Source organism: Hypomesus transpacificus, chromosome 15 (assembly GCF_021917145.1).
Source record: "Hypomesus transpacificus isolate Combined female chromosome 15, fHypTra1, whole genome shotgun sequence".
NCBI classification, from domain to species: domain Eukaryota; kingdom Metazoa; phylum Chordata; class Actinopteri; order Osmeriformes; family Osmeridae; genus Hypomesus; species Hypomesus transpacificus.
The window spans coordinates 12,994,772-13,010,539 of NC_061074.1; the positions used below are offsets into that span (position 1 = coordinate 12,994,772).

A 15,768-nucleotide genomic window follows, 5' to 3' on the forward strand; every position below is an offset into this window, starting at 1 on the left:
GACAAGGTATGACAGACAACATGCGATGCTAGATTTTATTCGTCATTGGCTCATCCGGGGATTTGATAGTTTGATTGACAGTTGCCATGGTAACAGCACTGGCATCGCCATTTTGTTAGAAGGGGTTTTTTCGCTGTTCTCCTCAAATGTTCTTTCCTCTCAGAATAAGGCGGACACTGGATATACCCTTGACATTTTTATTGAAAGTGAAGCATCCAATGGATTGGGTTAAGAACACCAAGGAGCAGATTTGTTTGTGCTGTTGGATGTTTTAGGCGGCGCCGCACTTACTCAGTTGTACGTATCACTGGTCTAGCGGGCCGGTCCACTGCGCAGGTTTGGAACGCGCGCCATTTTGTGAAAATTGACATTAAAATTATTGTCTAAAATTACAGTAGCTGAAGCGGAGGATAAGATTTTTTCTGTCGTGATTTTAATTGAGTTTATTTGTCGACATGTTCGACGCGTATATGTTCCGTGCTGATTTTGTACGGGATAGATTTGTCCAAATTCAGCAACGTTGATTTAGCGGTACAATTGCTAACGTTAGCTAGCTAGCTCGGAAGCTAATCTGGCTAGCTAGCTAGCAACTGAATTCAGCTAGCTAGTTAGCTCGTTTGCTAGATAGCTACGGTCGTTTAGACATCAGCTCGTTCGCGACGCTAGTTTACTTCACTTCATTAGAGCCACTAACGTTAGCTAGCTAATTACCAACTGGCGCTCGTCTGTGTTGCCTTAGTTACCGATGCTGTTTGCTGGAACCAGCTACGTTTGACAGATAATAAGTTAGCTAGACTAGCTAGACTTCAATTGGCTGGATATTCTGACGACTTTGCTGGCTAGTCAGGAGGAATTGAGTTTACACTGGCTAAAAACACGCAGGGAGTGGAGAAGCTCAAACTGGATACGTTGCCTCATCATACAGGTTATTGGACTATAAATGAAGATCGTGCCGTCAGAGGTGAGCTTATGTAGTCTTAAATTGTAGATATGTATCACTACATACTGTATAGCTAACTAAATGACTAGCTAACTAAGCTTTTTGTGGAATATGTTTGTCGTTGCTTGGTTTCACAGGTTACGGGCAATCAAAGTTAGCTCGTTAGCTAACATGCTAGTTTGTGTGTTATCAAGAGCTGGATAACCAGTGCTAGCTCGCTCATATTTGCCAGCAACAACCACGACAGTTTGGACGTACGGGATTTTCAAAATAATTGGATGAACGTATTGTGTGCTGTTCCCAACAAGTTAGCTGTGACAAACGTACTATTTGTAATTGTCTTCAAGATATTCTGTGATATAGTAAACTTGCAAGTGCAGGCTGTGTTAGCCATATTTTGCAATGTAGGTACCTAGCTAACGTTAGACTAGACTAGCTTGCACGGCTACCAAATCACGGGCCCACAACCCGTTGAACACATCGTCACAAGCACCACTCGCTTGCAAGGGGAGAGCCAAGCCTGCTTGTCCTAAGATCGCAGAACAGCAATCAAACGTTAGCTGGCTCGTCTAACAACAGTTAGCTAGTCTAGCTTTGTTGCTTGCTAGCTAGCTAGTTGGTCATTGTAAACGTATAATTCGTGATACGGATTTATTAGGTAGATACTAGTGATGATTTGCTTTATACATTTCAACCATGACGAGGTATACTCCATTAATTGTAAGTATATGCTGCTAGCTAGCAGACGTCATTCTGTAACGATGACATTTCAGACCTCCCTTTTAATGACTGAAACAAGTGTCGTTCTTTAACGTGAAGGATGACATGGTTTACTTAAACGTTAATGTTTTCGCTTGGAAGTGGGAGATTGAATATCTATAGATTTTTAGTCACAGTACTCGATAACCAGACTGCCATGTTTGCTCCCTTGTAGGCCCGCTCATGTCTTGAGGAATATAAACCAGACAGGAAAGGAACTGTTCACAAGTTGGTTCTGAAAACGGAGAATGTGCCGAACGTTGGCAAACTTTCACTTGTAATGTTCACAGATTTCGAATTAGTTGGGCTCTTGACGTTTATCTGATGTTCATGTTGATCTCGAAGTAACAGGCCTTTGTTGTGTAGATTGTAGTGAATTAGGATAGTTAGGGTTCACAGTGACACACAAATGACTGCACAGAGCTTAATCTCAACCTTTTCGTGATTAATTTCGTGAATTGTTTAGGCTACTACTTCTTCAAAAAACGCAACTACCATGACAATGTATTGTGTATGTATATGTCATATTATTTTGATTATATTCATAAGAGGCCTTTGATAGTGTGCATGGACATTCTGAGAGGAGATTTCCAGTCACATTATAGCCACAACAAAAAAAGGGCCAATTTGACCTGCTTGACAGGGTGGCATCTGTATGAGTGAGTCCGTTGTCTTGAGCAGTTCCCTAAAAAGATAATGGTATCATGCTTCTTTTATTTTGTTTTTAAAACATTTGCTGCCCATAAGAAAAACACTGCCTTCAAAAAAGTTTTTAAATCTGTAAATATCCCAATGCATAGGACTAGATGCACATTGGATTGTGGAGGCTATTCTCCCACAAGTTCCCTTTTTCTATCAAGAGTTCTTTTAATATATATTTTTTTAAATCACATAAGTAGATCCCACCATTAATGTTAAATATAATTATCTGTTTGTATTCTTTGTAGTGGGTTGTGGTTTGCTGCTGGACTCTCCTCCCAGGATGATATGACATTTTACAGGAGACGATGCATCCAGGTTAGCTGCAACATATTAAGTCTTTATTCTTTGGTGGGGAGGGGCAGTCTATTTCTTTCGTTTTCCAAATGTCTAACAGTACCTCTTAAACAGGCCCAGCCATTACTTATCAATTATAAGTCATATTTTATTGATGAGGGCAACATGCAGGACATACCCCAGGAATAACTAAATCTATTTAATGATTTTTGATTGTTTATCCTTCATATGCCTGAATAGAAAGTATTTCTGCCTCCTTTAGCCCTAAATATCCAGCATGTTTGTGCATCTTGTAAATAAAGGCAAATGAACAAATATAAATATTTATAAATATTAAACAAAGCCTTTTAAAATAGTATAATTAGTTTGTGAAAAAGCTGTCATAGGTATAAACGGTGTAGGTTTTATTTTGTCATCTAGGGTAATCCCTATTAAAACAGGGATGCAGTTATACATAGTAATGTCAATATGTTCTGTATTATAATAAAACAATATATAATCAGATTTTGTATGCTGGGCCTTTCAATAACTGGTTGTCTTGTAATGTACAGTATATCATACTGTCTCCAGGTTCTCAGTTTTTGTCTCTGAATGTGCAGTTTTTTTTCTTTTTTCTATTTTTTTCCCCCCACAGCTGGGTCAGCTCTGTTCCTAACGCTCTCAGATGAAGTGCAGAATTTGGGCTGTGCTGCTATTTTTCTGTCAGGCTCTAGTGTGTTGAAAGCAGCCTCTAAGTGTGCCAAAGTTCAATTTTATTTCTTGTTTATTTCTTGTTTTCTCATTGGAAAATGGGAGCAGCTCTGCCCTGGCAACAAAAGTAGGCTATTTGCATACTGCGTTGTGATTGGTCTGTGCATTGATGGGCTTGCCAAATCACGCTGTATCTCTGTGGTGATAGGCTATGCTAATTAGGTGCTGTTGCTGGGATTCTGAATAGTGGTTACTATGTAGCACTGGTAAATTGTGTTGTCTGATGAGAGACGCTGATAGATGAATATGCTATTTATTAATTTTCTGACTTCTGAAACTGAAGTACAGTATGATTCACTGCACTTATATTTTTTTTCATTGTTTTCTAAAAATGTACTCAGTCTAATACCTATTTTCTTCCTCGAATTATAGTAGAACTAATGACCTTATTACATTTCTTATGAATATATTTGATTATCGGTTATACAAGGAAAATGTTCCTTTTGTTAGACACTTAAAAACATTGGTAACTATCATACTCTGTGAACTTGATGCAATACGGGGGGGGGTCTGCTTTCTCTCCACCCTCATTTGGTTGCACCTGCTACAGATATTGCCTAGCCCACGTAGAAATTGTAAAAGTAACGTAATTGGAGCCTTACAGAACGGAGTGAAAGTGCAGAGTCCTAAATGCCTTTTCATGCAGGCTGTGGTGAATGATACGTATATGAAATGTGTTTCTATCAATTATATTTTACAACAGTTCCAGTATTGACTAGTTTAGTTTGAGGTTTTGAGGTTTTGTTTGAGTGCCAGTACTACCTGCTACTGTACATGCACCTAATGTATGTCCCATTTTGGCATTAAAGACATGCTCTTGATTCTTCTAACAATTTCCTTTGTAAAGCTACATCTTTACCTAAAGTACACATTTGTTAATTGTTTTCAGGAGGAGAGACTTCAGCATGCAAACCTTCGTCCGTCCGGCTTGCGCCCTCTTTTTCTTTCCACGCTGCTGGTCTTCAGATGGCTGCTCCAATGCCCCATACGCACCAGCAGTACAGTGACCGCCACCAGCCGAGTACTGACCAATCTGTTACGGTCTTACCGTACAGCGACCCGAATCAACAGCTCACTGCCAACCCGGTACAGCATTCACACAGGAGCCTTTGCGCACATTATAATCTTTTTATTTGCAATTTTTTTTGTGTTTGCAAGTCGCACTTTAAAGTTTAGCATTTGGCCGCCACCAGCATAAATTACATGCATATCCTCAATCAAATCAAATGACTAACTCTGTTCTGTTCTGTTTTGTTTTTCTAGAGGCACATGCCCCAGTGCTTTCGTGACCCAACTTCGGCTCCCCTGAGGAAGCTCTCCATCGATCTTATTAAAACATACAAACACATCAATGAGGTGAGACTGACCCTTTTGGTTTGTACATTTGCTTTAGCATTTGAGGCTTATGAGGACTGGATTGATGTATATGTTCTGGTGTCTGATAACTGGTGTCTCGTATACCTGTCCACTAGGTGTATTATGCAAAGAAGAAACGACGTCACCAACAGGGTCAGGGTGAAGACTCCAGTCACAAGAAAGAGAGGAAGGTCTTCAATGATGGCTACGACGATGATAACTACGACTACATTGTCAAGAATGGGGAGAAATGGATGGACCGCTATGAAATTGACTCCTTGATAGGCAAAGGGTCATTTGGACAGGTATACAATGCTTCTGGGGAGGAAAACAACCATTGTAGCCTATTCCATGAAAACAAAAAACATAATTATAACGTGGCCATTTGCAGCATATTCTTATTGGGCCGGAGACTCTATAACCGTAATAGTAATGTTTACATGTGCTGGTATGTGGCCTTGTTGGTTGAGAACTGGGGTCAGTTTGAAAAAGACAGTCAGTTAGCGTGTGTTAATGTATTTTCTTCCTTCTTTTTGAAATGCATTATAGGTTGTTAAAGCCTATGACCGTGCAGAGCAAGAGTGGGTTGCCATCAAGATCATCAAGAACAAAAAAGCTTTTCTCAATCAAGCTCAGATTGAAGTGCGTCTCCTCGAGCTCATGAACAAGCATGACACAGAGATGAAATACTACATCGGTAAGTAGTAGGGGGTCAGATGGCTGAGAGGTTAGGGAATCGGGCTATTAATCAGAAGGTTGCCGGTTCGATTCCTGGCTGTGCCAAATGACGTTGTGGCAAGGCACTTCACCCTACTTGCCTTTGGGGGAATGTCTCTGTACTTTAAGTTGCTCTGGATAAGAGCGTCTGCTAAATGACTAAATGTAAAATATAAATGTGTGACTCCCTTTTCTTTCAGTGTCTTGTTACTTTCAGCCATTCTCCATGAATGTGTGGTTGTCAGTTGACCCCTTTTGTACCTCTTTTAATGCAGTTCACCTCAAGCGCCATTTCATGTTCCGGAACCACCTCTGCCTGGTGTTTGAGATGCTTTCCTACAACCTGTACGACTTGCTGCGGAACACTAACTTCCGTGGTGTCTCGTTGAACCTGACCCGGAAGTTTGCCCAGCAGTTGTGCACAGCTCTGCTTTTCTTGGCCACGCCCGAGCTCAGCATCATCCACTGTGACCTGAAGCCCGAGAACATCCTTCTCTGCAACCCCAAGAGAAGCGCCATCAAAATAGTCGATTTTGGCAGTTCATGCCAACTGGGACAGAGGGTATTTAATATTACTACTAAGAATTTTTGTTCATTTACTTTTTTATATTTTTCTCTCCTCTTCCCCTCCGTCCAGCCCTCAATTCTTTCTCCTGTTCTCTGTATTATGGATTGTCAAGCGTTACCTTGGTGGGCGACTATTGTGGTGATGGAAGATGTCTCATATTGTCTTTCCTGTCTTAGATATACCAGTACATCCAGAGTCGCTTCTACCGGTCCCCTGAGGTGTTGCTGGGAATGCCGTATGACCTGGCCATTGACATGTGGTCCTTGGGTTGCATCCTGGTGGAGATGCATACTGGAGAACCCCTTTTCAGTGGAGCCAACGAGGTATGTTAGCCTGGTCTAATCTGGAAATCTTCTCAAGTCTGTTGTAATGCGCCTTGCAGATTTTTATTGATGTCATGAAAGTAATCTTTTATTTAAAAAAAAATCATTCTTAGGTGGACCAGATGAACAAGATAGTTGAAGTTCTTGGCATCCCACCCAATCACATAATGGACCTAGCCCCCAAAGCCAGGAAGTTCTTTGAGAAGCTATCAGATGGCACATGGAGTGTAAAGAAGACCAAAGATGGCAAAAGGGTAAGTGCACTTCTGCATACTTACCATGTAGGGGCGCTACAGTATAGACCTTTGGTGTAGAGTAGCCACAATCATACATTGTAAGATGGTGTACAGCTGTCACCAGTCATGGTGATGAAATCCCAGCTTTTTTTGCATATGAGTTTAATCTGTTGAGGCTGTGTTTACAATTCATGTTTAAGAATGAAACAGGATCTCAAACCCATGCTCTTTCTCCTTCTCCCCTGACCAGTATAAGCCTCCAGCCTCACGGAAGCTCCACTCCATCCTGGGTGTAGAGGCCGGAGGTCCAGGTGGCCGGCGGGCAGGAGAATCTGGCCACGCTGTCGCGGACTACTTGAAGTTCAAGGACCTGATCCTGCGGATGCTGGACTATGACCCTAAGAGCCGCATCCAGCCCTACTACGCCCTGCAGCACAGCTTCTTCAAGAAAACTGCAGACGAAGGGACCAACACAAGCAGCAGTGTGTCCACCAGCCCTGCATTGGAGCAGTCCCAGTCTTCAGGAACAACCTCCAGCACCTCCTCTAGTTCAGGTAACAATGGAACTAAATTACTGGGCCACCAAACCATTCACTTCATGGTCCAATCGAATGCAGTGTTGATGTCCGTATCTCTTCCCATGAAACAGTTTTTTTTTAGGTAGAGATATGTTTTGTGGGTCTATTCAGAATTTCTGTGTTTGTGCCACCTCTGGTCTTCTAGGGGGGTCTTCTGGGACAAGCACCAGTGGCAGAGCGAGATCAGACCCCACCCACCACCACCTGCACAGTGGAGGGCACTTTGGCACGGCCTTGCCAGCCATCGACGGTGACGCCCTCTGTCCACAGGTGACACTCAGACCTAACTTCAGTCTGTCTTGTTAGCCATTGAACAAATCAACCAAATTTGAGCTTATTTTAACTATATATTACAGTATAGAGTGTAATGATCCTGGTCGGGGTGTTTATATGACGGAAATGAAAGGTGCATGAACTGAGCAACCATCTCTCTTTCTTGATTAACTGACAGGCAAGACAGCCGTACCCGCCTCCCTTAGTATGGGGAGGTGGCGTTGGACCAGAGCCAGTAACGGGAGAGACCCATCCAGTTCAAGAGACCACCTTCCACGTACCCCCACAGCACCCCAAGGCCCTCCATCCTCACTCCCACCCCCATCATCACCATGGGCAGGTGATGGCCACGCGGCCACGCCCACGCCACTACACCTCCCCGACACACAGCTCCTCTACCCAGGACTCTATGGAGGTGGTGCATGGCCATCTGTCTATGACCTCCCTGTCTTCCTCTGCCTCCTCTTCCTCCACATCTTCCTCTTCCACTGGGAACCACGGCAACCAGGCCTACCAGCTGCGCCACCTGCCCGCCGGTGCCCTGGACTTTGGTCGCAACGGTGGGCTGAGCATGGGGCTGGGTGCCTTCTCAAACCCGCGGCAGGAGACTGGCATGGCAGCGCACCCTGCGTACCCCATGGGCACAAACACGGGGCCGGCCCACTACCTAGCGGAGGGGCACCTGGGCATGAGACAGGGCATGGACCGGGAGGAGTCTCCCATGACTGGAGTGTGTGTGCAGCAGAGTTCCATGGCCAGCTCGTGACTGCACTGACATTTGGCTGTGTGTTCCCCCTTGTGTGTCATTTTTAAGGTGGTGTTTTTTTACTACAGGTGTGTTGAGAACAAAAGCTGCTCACGTCAGAAGGGAGATATCACTGAATCGCTACTACAGAGAAGAACCTTTGTTAAAAGTATATGTAATTTCCATCATATTTCTTTTACAATCATTAGGCACATAATATAACAAAAATAACCAGAGTAAGATTGAGAACTCCATTTGCCATATCACTATATTCATGTAACAAGTTATCCCTATTAGGTATTATGTGGCAAAATCTCTGAGCATTTCTGAATCAAGTTTGAAGCTGTTTCACAGGTACCTTTCAGTTATGAAATGCTAACACATCCTATTAAGTTCAATCTGTGGAATGTCTTGACATTTATGTTCCACTGGTTGTTAATTGTTTTACCCTTTTAAGTGAAATTTCACATAAGAGCTGCTTGTAAAACCTGTAGCTTGACTAGGAGGGAAGTGTTTGCAGTGATATTTCGTGTTGTCGGTCGGTATTGTGTAACTCTGTAAGAGGGGAGCACATGGCAGTGGAGTTCCTACAGCGTGTGCTGGCCAAGTGGAAGGCAAGCCCCGCAGGTAGGTACCAACACTAGTCGGGGGGGGGGGGGGGGGGGGGGGGGGAGGGGAGGGGGGAGGCATGGGCAGTTCAAGAAGGAGGTGGAGCCGCACTCTTCAAGCCCAGAGCCCTGTGGCCTGGCCCAGTGTGCTGGGACCCCGACCGGGCACAGACAAGGACAGTGATGGGCCCTGGAGACAGGAAGATCCAGCCCAGTGTGGAGGAGACAGTCAGTGGCTGGTTCTGAGATAACCCTTTGGCCTTACGACTCATGGACTTGGACTGGGATGGAGTTGGACATTACCATTTGATTTTGGATGACTTTCCTCTATTTTTATCTTTAGAGAGCCCTTGATTCTTTAAGGATGTTAAAACAACAGAAAAAGGTAACTAAGAATGGTAATTTTTGAGGCCTTTCTCTACAAAGATTTCTTCAACAGGGCCCCACGTAACAGGGTCTATTGTACACACCAACCTCCTAAACGTTACTTCCTTATTCTCAGATTAAGGATTTTGCAGTGGAAAGAACAATCGATTCCAGAGTCAACCCGTTTATTTGTTTTTTGTTTATTTTTTTTCCCTTATGCATGTAGTTTCTCATCACAACATCTGCACAAATGTCTCTCCATCTAAAACATGGAAACTGAAGAAAAAACAAACGTGTTAAGTGACTGCCTTCTTTCTCCTCAAATTATGCTGTGAATTTTACAATGAATTTATTTTCCCTTTGGATATTTTTTATACCAAAGCAGTTGTTTTATAGCATATACAGTAGGTGTCTGTAACCAATAATGTAGCAGTTCACCACTCTTGAGGCAAAGTTTATCAAGATCTTATTTTATTGTCGATACTTAACAGCTGCAATATATTTCTTTAGCAAAACTGGAGATTGATGTTTAACTTAATTGTTAGCCACCTTGTATTCTGATTTGGTTGCAACGTTTTACCAGAACTGTTTCCACATGAATTGGTAGGTTTTTATCAGGAGTCTTTTAAAATCTTGATATGTTAGAGACATTGGTAGTTACTCTGCAGGCTCCGGAGTAGCAGGATAGAAGCTGATGGTTTAAAGGAGACTACTGCATTCTATGTCTGCATTTGCCCCTCCCCCCCACGTCACTGTTTCAAATGGTTTTGCTGACTTTCATACATCATTTGAACAACATGCTATCTGCTGCCATAAAACATGCGACTACTTAAGTCTCTTCTGTGTCTGCAGTTAAGTAAGACAGTTGTGGGGAAAATCTATTTGAGTTTGTTTGAAATGTTATGCTGTGATTTGGTGGAGCAGATGCCCAAACGTTTTGTCCTGTTCAAAGGGAAAGGGTGCCACCCTCAATCACGTGCTTGGCCGAAGCAGACATGCATGTCATTACAACCTGTCAATAACCAGAAATTTGTTTTATTTTATATCAGGGATTTTGAAGTGCGTATTATTTTTTCTTACTCTCTTTTGTCAACTTTGGAAAAGTAATTCGACCAAAATCCTGCTTGTGTAAGCAAAATGCAGACAGCAGGAACTTGTAGGACATTCTTTTGTCATAGTTCAGAGGAAAAACCATCCCATGGACAAATCATATTTTGGTAGGCCTACAAACCTGATGTAAAGCTACCTGTAATGAACTCTAGGATTTAGCTGGATGTTAAGGTCAGTCCCAATCATTTCTACTACCCCTCATGATTTGAGACGTTCAGAAAATGCCAGTGATTCAACTGGCACTCATACTGGTACAAAACATTCCAAAATAAAGACAAAAAAAAAGAAAAGAATTGACTTCAGAGTGACTTAAGTGTGCGCCTGTTTCAGATCATGCTGATTGACCTCTTATCTAGAGCAGTTGTCATGAAATGCAGCCCCTTTTTAATAGTTGAAATAGAATTTTATGTATATATTTATATTTTTTTAATAAAGGAAGTATAGAACTCACTACCTTGCTCCTGCTGGTATGTTGGTTATGTTTGTCAATTTGGTGACCATTCAGTGGGCAGGAACTCCTCTGTTTTCTTATGTCAGTGGCGTAACCTTGCCTAGAGGCAGAGGTACTTGACTACATCAGGACAACACTTTGAGGTAGGGTTTGAATCAAGCAGGGAAAGCTAGATCTTCAAACCTTAATTTTCACAGGGTATATTGTAAGTGCATGTACATCACAAACCTTACTTTTTGGTTCTATGAGAAGCACATGTTTGAACAGTGGTTCTATTTTCCATAAGGTTATGTTTGTGGGTCTCACACAAACGTTTGTACTTGTTGACATGATATCCTCCACCTTAGAAAATTCCAAGTCCTCTGATTTCATTTGAATTTATTTTCCTTCATTATTGATTTCACATTTTATCACATTTTTTGTACATGCAACATGCACTAAAAAACTGAACAGCATGGGGGGGGGAGGGGGGGGGAGGATAAGTCCATGTATCCACAGATTGTAAGATCTAGTCAAGACTTTGCTGTGTATATGACAATGCCCTTTGTATTATATTAAGACAGTCTTATGTATGATATATAAAAAGAAGTTAATTGAATTGTTCTCTGTCTCTTTATTCTTCCACTTCAACACATATTTCCCCACCACTCTAGAATTGTTCTCCATGACATTTAGGCTACTATGATTACATACTGTATGCTCACAAACCGATTATTGTATGTCTCTAGGAGTGAGCAAAGTTAGATTACGTATTACACAAGTTGGTTTATGAGTTACGGTAACATAAAACTCATAGCATATTACTAAGCGCGTTTATCCTACAACTTCGATGCGCAATGGCTCGTTGGTCTAGGGGTATGATTCTCGCTTCGGGTGCGAGAGGTCCCGGGTTCAAATCCCGGACGAGCCCAATGTTTTAGTGCCCGCGATCACCACATATTCCACAAAAATCAACTGACGGTTGATCAACATGCCTTCGTTTATGTAGCTACAGGCGTTTTGTTTGTCGTTTTTAGATTACACTGTGTTCCACACTACACAGTGTTCCACTACACAGTTTTACGTTCATAATTTGGGTGAAGAACAATTTTACTAACGAGTTGGGTTGTGTAGTGTAATCGATTATTAAAAAAAGCGGGCTCGTCCGGGATTTGAACCCGGGACCTCTCGCACCCTAAGCGAGAATCATACCCCTAGACCAACGAGCCAGATGAAACTTGCATTGAGTAGTTCATTTTTTTTGGTTTTCTTCATTGAACTCTTCACCTACTTTTTTGTTCTTAATTTCTATTTTATTCAATCATACGAGAGTTGTTTAAATTTGTACCGATAAAACATTGTAGGTGTTGCTTAAAACGCCCAGAGACGGATATTAACATCCGTGATGACGTGCACTGGTTCATGATTTTCGCACTGAACGCGCCGTCATCGTCATACACTCACCGTACAATTAATCCTCCAAGCCTCGCTTGGCACTGTTGCGCGCTTATTTTTGAGGTAGCTAGTGCAAGCTAGCTGATTTAAATTCTAATATTTTTGTAAAGATATATTAACTATGCCGAACTTTTGTGCTGCCCCAAACTGCACAAGGAAGAGCACACAATCCGATTTGGCATTTTTCAGGTTTCCAAGGGACCCTGAACGGTAAGTAGTTTAGCTAAATTAGCTTGCTTGCTGGTTAGATTAGCTAGGCTAGTAATACCTTAGCAGTGTAGCACTTCTTGTTGTCCCGATTTACGAAAGTGAACAAACCTAGCAACTGAAGTCTACAATAAACGGTTCAGTGATAGTGCTAAATGGTAGCTGTCAGCAAATTAGGTCACGCTCTCTGTCGCTGTCCTGCCGGTTTGCTGCTGTAGTATGGCTTTGCAAATGCTAGCTAACATGGTTAGCTCTAGATTAGCTAACCAGTCAACTAGCCCACTACTGTCTTTTCGTGTCTGAGCAACTTCCCATATTGCTGTCAGGTAAACGTAACTACTCGAGCTCAGCGTAAGGACACACTTAAGTCACTCTGAAGTCAATTCTAGTAAAGTATTCACAGTAGAGTGTATAACTAGAGGTATCTCTAGCTAACCTACCTACTCTGTATCTAGATGTAGAATATGGGTGGAGAACTGCCGGCGGGCAGATCTGGAGGCGAAAACATCAGATCAACTTAATAAGCACTACAGATTGTGTGCTAAACACTTTGACCCAGCAATGGTCTGCAAAACGGTAAGTAATTAGAGTTGATGTCCAAATCTTGATCTTTCAAAATGTGTTGCCTAGCTAACGGACTGAGCGGTATGTTGCTGTTTTTCCCCCAGAGCCCTTATAGGACTGTACTCAAAGATACTGCCATTCCAACTATATTTGATTTGACAAGTCACCTCAAAAACCCGCACTGCAGGCATCGTAAACGGATCAAAGAATTGGTATGTTACTGTGTAATGTATGGTTGTGGTAACTTGTATGCCAGTTGAATTATAAATGTTTAATAAAATCAGTTCTAAGATTACTGTAACCTGCTTTATACCTGTATGGGTCTTCCTCTAAGACACTTTGTATTTATTAATATTTTTCCACAGACGGAAGAAGATATAAGGCGGATTAAAGAGAGAAGATGTAAGAGCTCTATTTTACAAGATCGTTTTAATAGACTTTTAGTTTGAATGATTGTGTCCATCAGTTGTCTTAACTTTACAGATATAACTGCTTTGTTTCATCTTCCAGTGGCATCTTCTATCGAACAACTGCACTCTAAGAAAGACAGTGCTGGAGCAGAGGATGGTAGTGGAACCAACGGCGATGAACCACAGTTATCTCCAGAGGAAAAGGACTTCCGAGGTTACCTGAGATCCCTGTTTGAGGTTATGGTTATGCTAGGAAAGCAGAACATCCCTCTGGAGACCAATGTCCCTGCAGAAACAGATAATTGCCCCAGTAATTTCCAAGCCCTACTGGAGTACCGCATCAATGCTGGAGACGAAGCTCTGAGGAAGCGCTTTGACACCACCGCTGTGAACGCAGAGTACCTGACCACGGTCCAGCAGAGCCAGCTTCTGGACGTCTGTGAAAACACAGTCAGAGAGGAGATCCTCATGGAGGTGAGGGAGAGCCGTTTCTTCTCCGTGGTCACAGGGGACCTGGTGGAGTTTTCCGGCGAGAGACATCTACCCCTCTTTCTGCGTTTCGTGGATCAATCCAGTGCCCTGCGGGAGGAGTTCCTGGACTTCTTGCCATTTGAAGGAGAGGAAGCCTCCTTAGTGGACAGGCTGGAGGCCCAGATAACAGAACGGTGGGGGCTTAGCATGGAGGACTGCCGTGGACAAGCCCACGTGGCTACGGGTACTTCCGCCACCAAAATGAAAGCTGTGGCCCTCACCCTGATGGAGAAGTATCCCATGGCTCTGTACACACCCTGTTCCTCCTGTGCACTCAACATCCACCTGGCCAACAACCTTCCCTTCCCCAGTGTCCAGGTCATCATGTCAACTCTGAGGAAGATTGAAGTTTTTTTCAGGGCGTCGCCATCCTTACAGGCAGAGTTGGAGAAGGCCATCTCTGTATTTTACCAAGGAGGCGACGAGAAGGGAGCAGAGCTGAAGCAGGCCAGTGGCTCAAACTGGACCGGCCAGCACAATGTCTTTGACTTGACTGTGGACATGCTGGAGTCCCTGGTATTGTGTATGGACTGCATTCGCAACAATGAGAGTGGCAAATTCACGGATGCAGTGACCAGTCAGGCCTACAGCTTTTCAGAGACCTTGGTTGACTTTGAATTCATTGTCACCTTGGTCATCCTCAAGAATGCCCTCTCATTCACACGAGCATTCGGCAGGAATCTACAAGGGGAAACTGTTGATGTGTTCTTCGCCGCCAACAGTCTAACGGCCGTCTTGCATTCACTTAATGAAGTCATTGACAACATTGAAGTATACCATGAGTTCTGGTTCGAAGAGGCTGTGAACCTGGCCACTGCAATGGAAGTCTCAGTGGTGGTGCCCAGACTCTTCCTTCGCAAACAACGTGCTGCAGACCTGGGTGAGATCCAGGCAGAGACTTACTTCAAGGAGTATGTAACTGTACCAGTGATTCGGGGTATTATCCAGGAGGTTCAGGAGATATTTTCAGAGAGCAATCTCAAAGCACTCAAGTGCCTGTCCCTGGTGCCTGCCATCATGGGTCAGATGAAATTCAACACCTCTGAGGAAAACTATGCAGATGTGTACCGCAATGACCTTCCTAACCCCGACACACTTCCTGCTGAGCTTCACTGTTGGAGAATCAAGTGGAAACACAGAAGTAAGGAGGTCCGTTTGCCTTCCACCATCCACGAGACCCTCCAGCTGTCTGACGTCAAATTCTTTCCTAACGTCAACTCCTTCCTGAAGGTCCTGTCTACACTGCCTGTGCTGAAGCTAGAGGAGGGCGCTACCAACACAGCCAGGAGACGCCTGCAGGTGTACCTCGACAACACGCCGCTCGGACGCAAGTGCAAGAGACTGGCTGTGCTCAACATTAACTCTCAAGTTAAACACGACCTGGATGTCATGGTGGACAAATACTGCAGATTGTACACTGAGGATGAACCTGATGCAGACCCAGAGCCCGAGCCAGAAGCAGAGCCAGAAAGAGAAGCAGAGCCAGAGACAGAAACAGAGCTTGAAAAAGTCACTGAAATGACATAAGCCGTTGAGACTGTGCCTGTTCAACATACAGTTCATACTAAATCAATGACATTTAAATGGCTGTGGTTTCTCAGCTCTGTTCCACTGTTTAATATGTAGATATGGACATTGAAGTCTAAGGAAAAAGGACATTCAGTATTTTTTTGTATAATTTTGTAATGTCTTGAGTATTATAATTTCAAAAAGTTCATTAATTAAAACAGATTTTTTTTTTTTCCAAAATCACCGACTTCTTGGTGTCTTCATTGAACTATCCAGAAGAGGGAGCTGTTCCATCAGGTGGCTTGAGATCTAAAGCGTCACTGTCATTGTCGGGGCC

General features: G+C 43.1%; 2 protein-coding genes and 2 non-coding genes across 6 annotated transcripts; 3 read left to right on the top strand and 1 right to left on the bottom strand.

Annotated features, from left to right (window-relative positions):
* Positions 1-82: 82 nt before the first annotated feature.
* On the top strand, positions 83-11,374 carry dyrk1ab (dual-specificity tyrosine-(Y)-phosphorylation regulated kinase 1A, b). Of its 3 annotated transcripts, XM_047036097.1 has the most exons (12): positions 83-961; positions 2,647-2,716; positions 4,335-4,531; positions 4,709-4,801; positions 4,918-5,106; positions 5,351-5,498; positions 5,794-6,080; positions 6,263-6,409; positions 6,523-6,663; positions 6,896-7,199; positions 7,369-7,493; positions 7,675-11,374. In XM_047036097.1, the coding sequence occupies exons 2-12, from the start codon at positions 2,707-2,709 to the stop codon at positions 8,260-8,262; spliced, it is 2,229 nt and encodes a 742-aa protein (XP_046892053.1). In that variant the 5' UTR covers positions 83-961; positions 2,647-2,706; the 3' UTR covers positions 8,263-11,374. The 3 variants fall into 3 exon arrangements, with proteins under 3 accessions (XP_046892053.1, XP_046892054.1, XP_046892055.1); XM_047036098.1 differs by lacking the exon at positions 2,647-2,716; XM_047036099.1 differs by lacking the exon at positions 2,647-2,716 and having other exon boundaries at positions 83-336.
* Positions 11,375-11,614: 240 nt separating this feature from the next.
* trnap-cgg lies at positions 11,615-11,686 on the top strand. The gene has a single exon. It is a non-coding gene; the product is annotated as a tRNA-Pro (tRNA).
* A 226-nt stretch (positions 11,687-11,912) lies between these two features.
* trnap-agg lies at positions 11,913-11,984 on the bottom strand. The gene has a single exon. It is a non-coding gene; the product is annotated as a tRNA-Pro (tRNA).
* Positions 11,985-12,203: 219 nt separating this feature from the next.
* On the top strand, positions 12,204-15,764 carry thap12b (THAP domain containing 12b). The gene is made up of 5 exons (XM_047036087.1): positions 12,204-12,420; positions 12,873-12,993; positions 13,086-13,193; positions 13,347-13,383; positions 13,492-15,764. The coding sequence occupies exons 1-5, from the start codon at positions 12,332-12,334 to the stop codon at positions 15,447-15,449; spliced, it is 2,313 nt and encodes a 770-aa protein (XP_046892043.1). The 5' UTR covers positions 12,204-12,331; the 3' UTR covers positions 15,450-15,764.
* Positions 15,765-15,768: the final 4 nt, after the last annotated feature.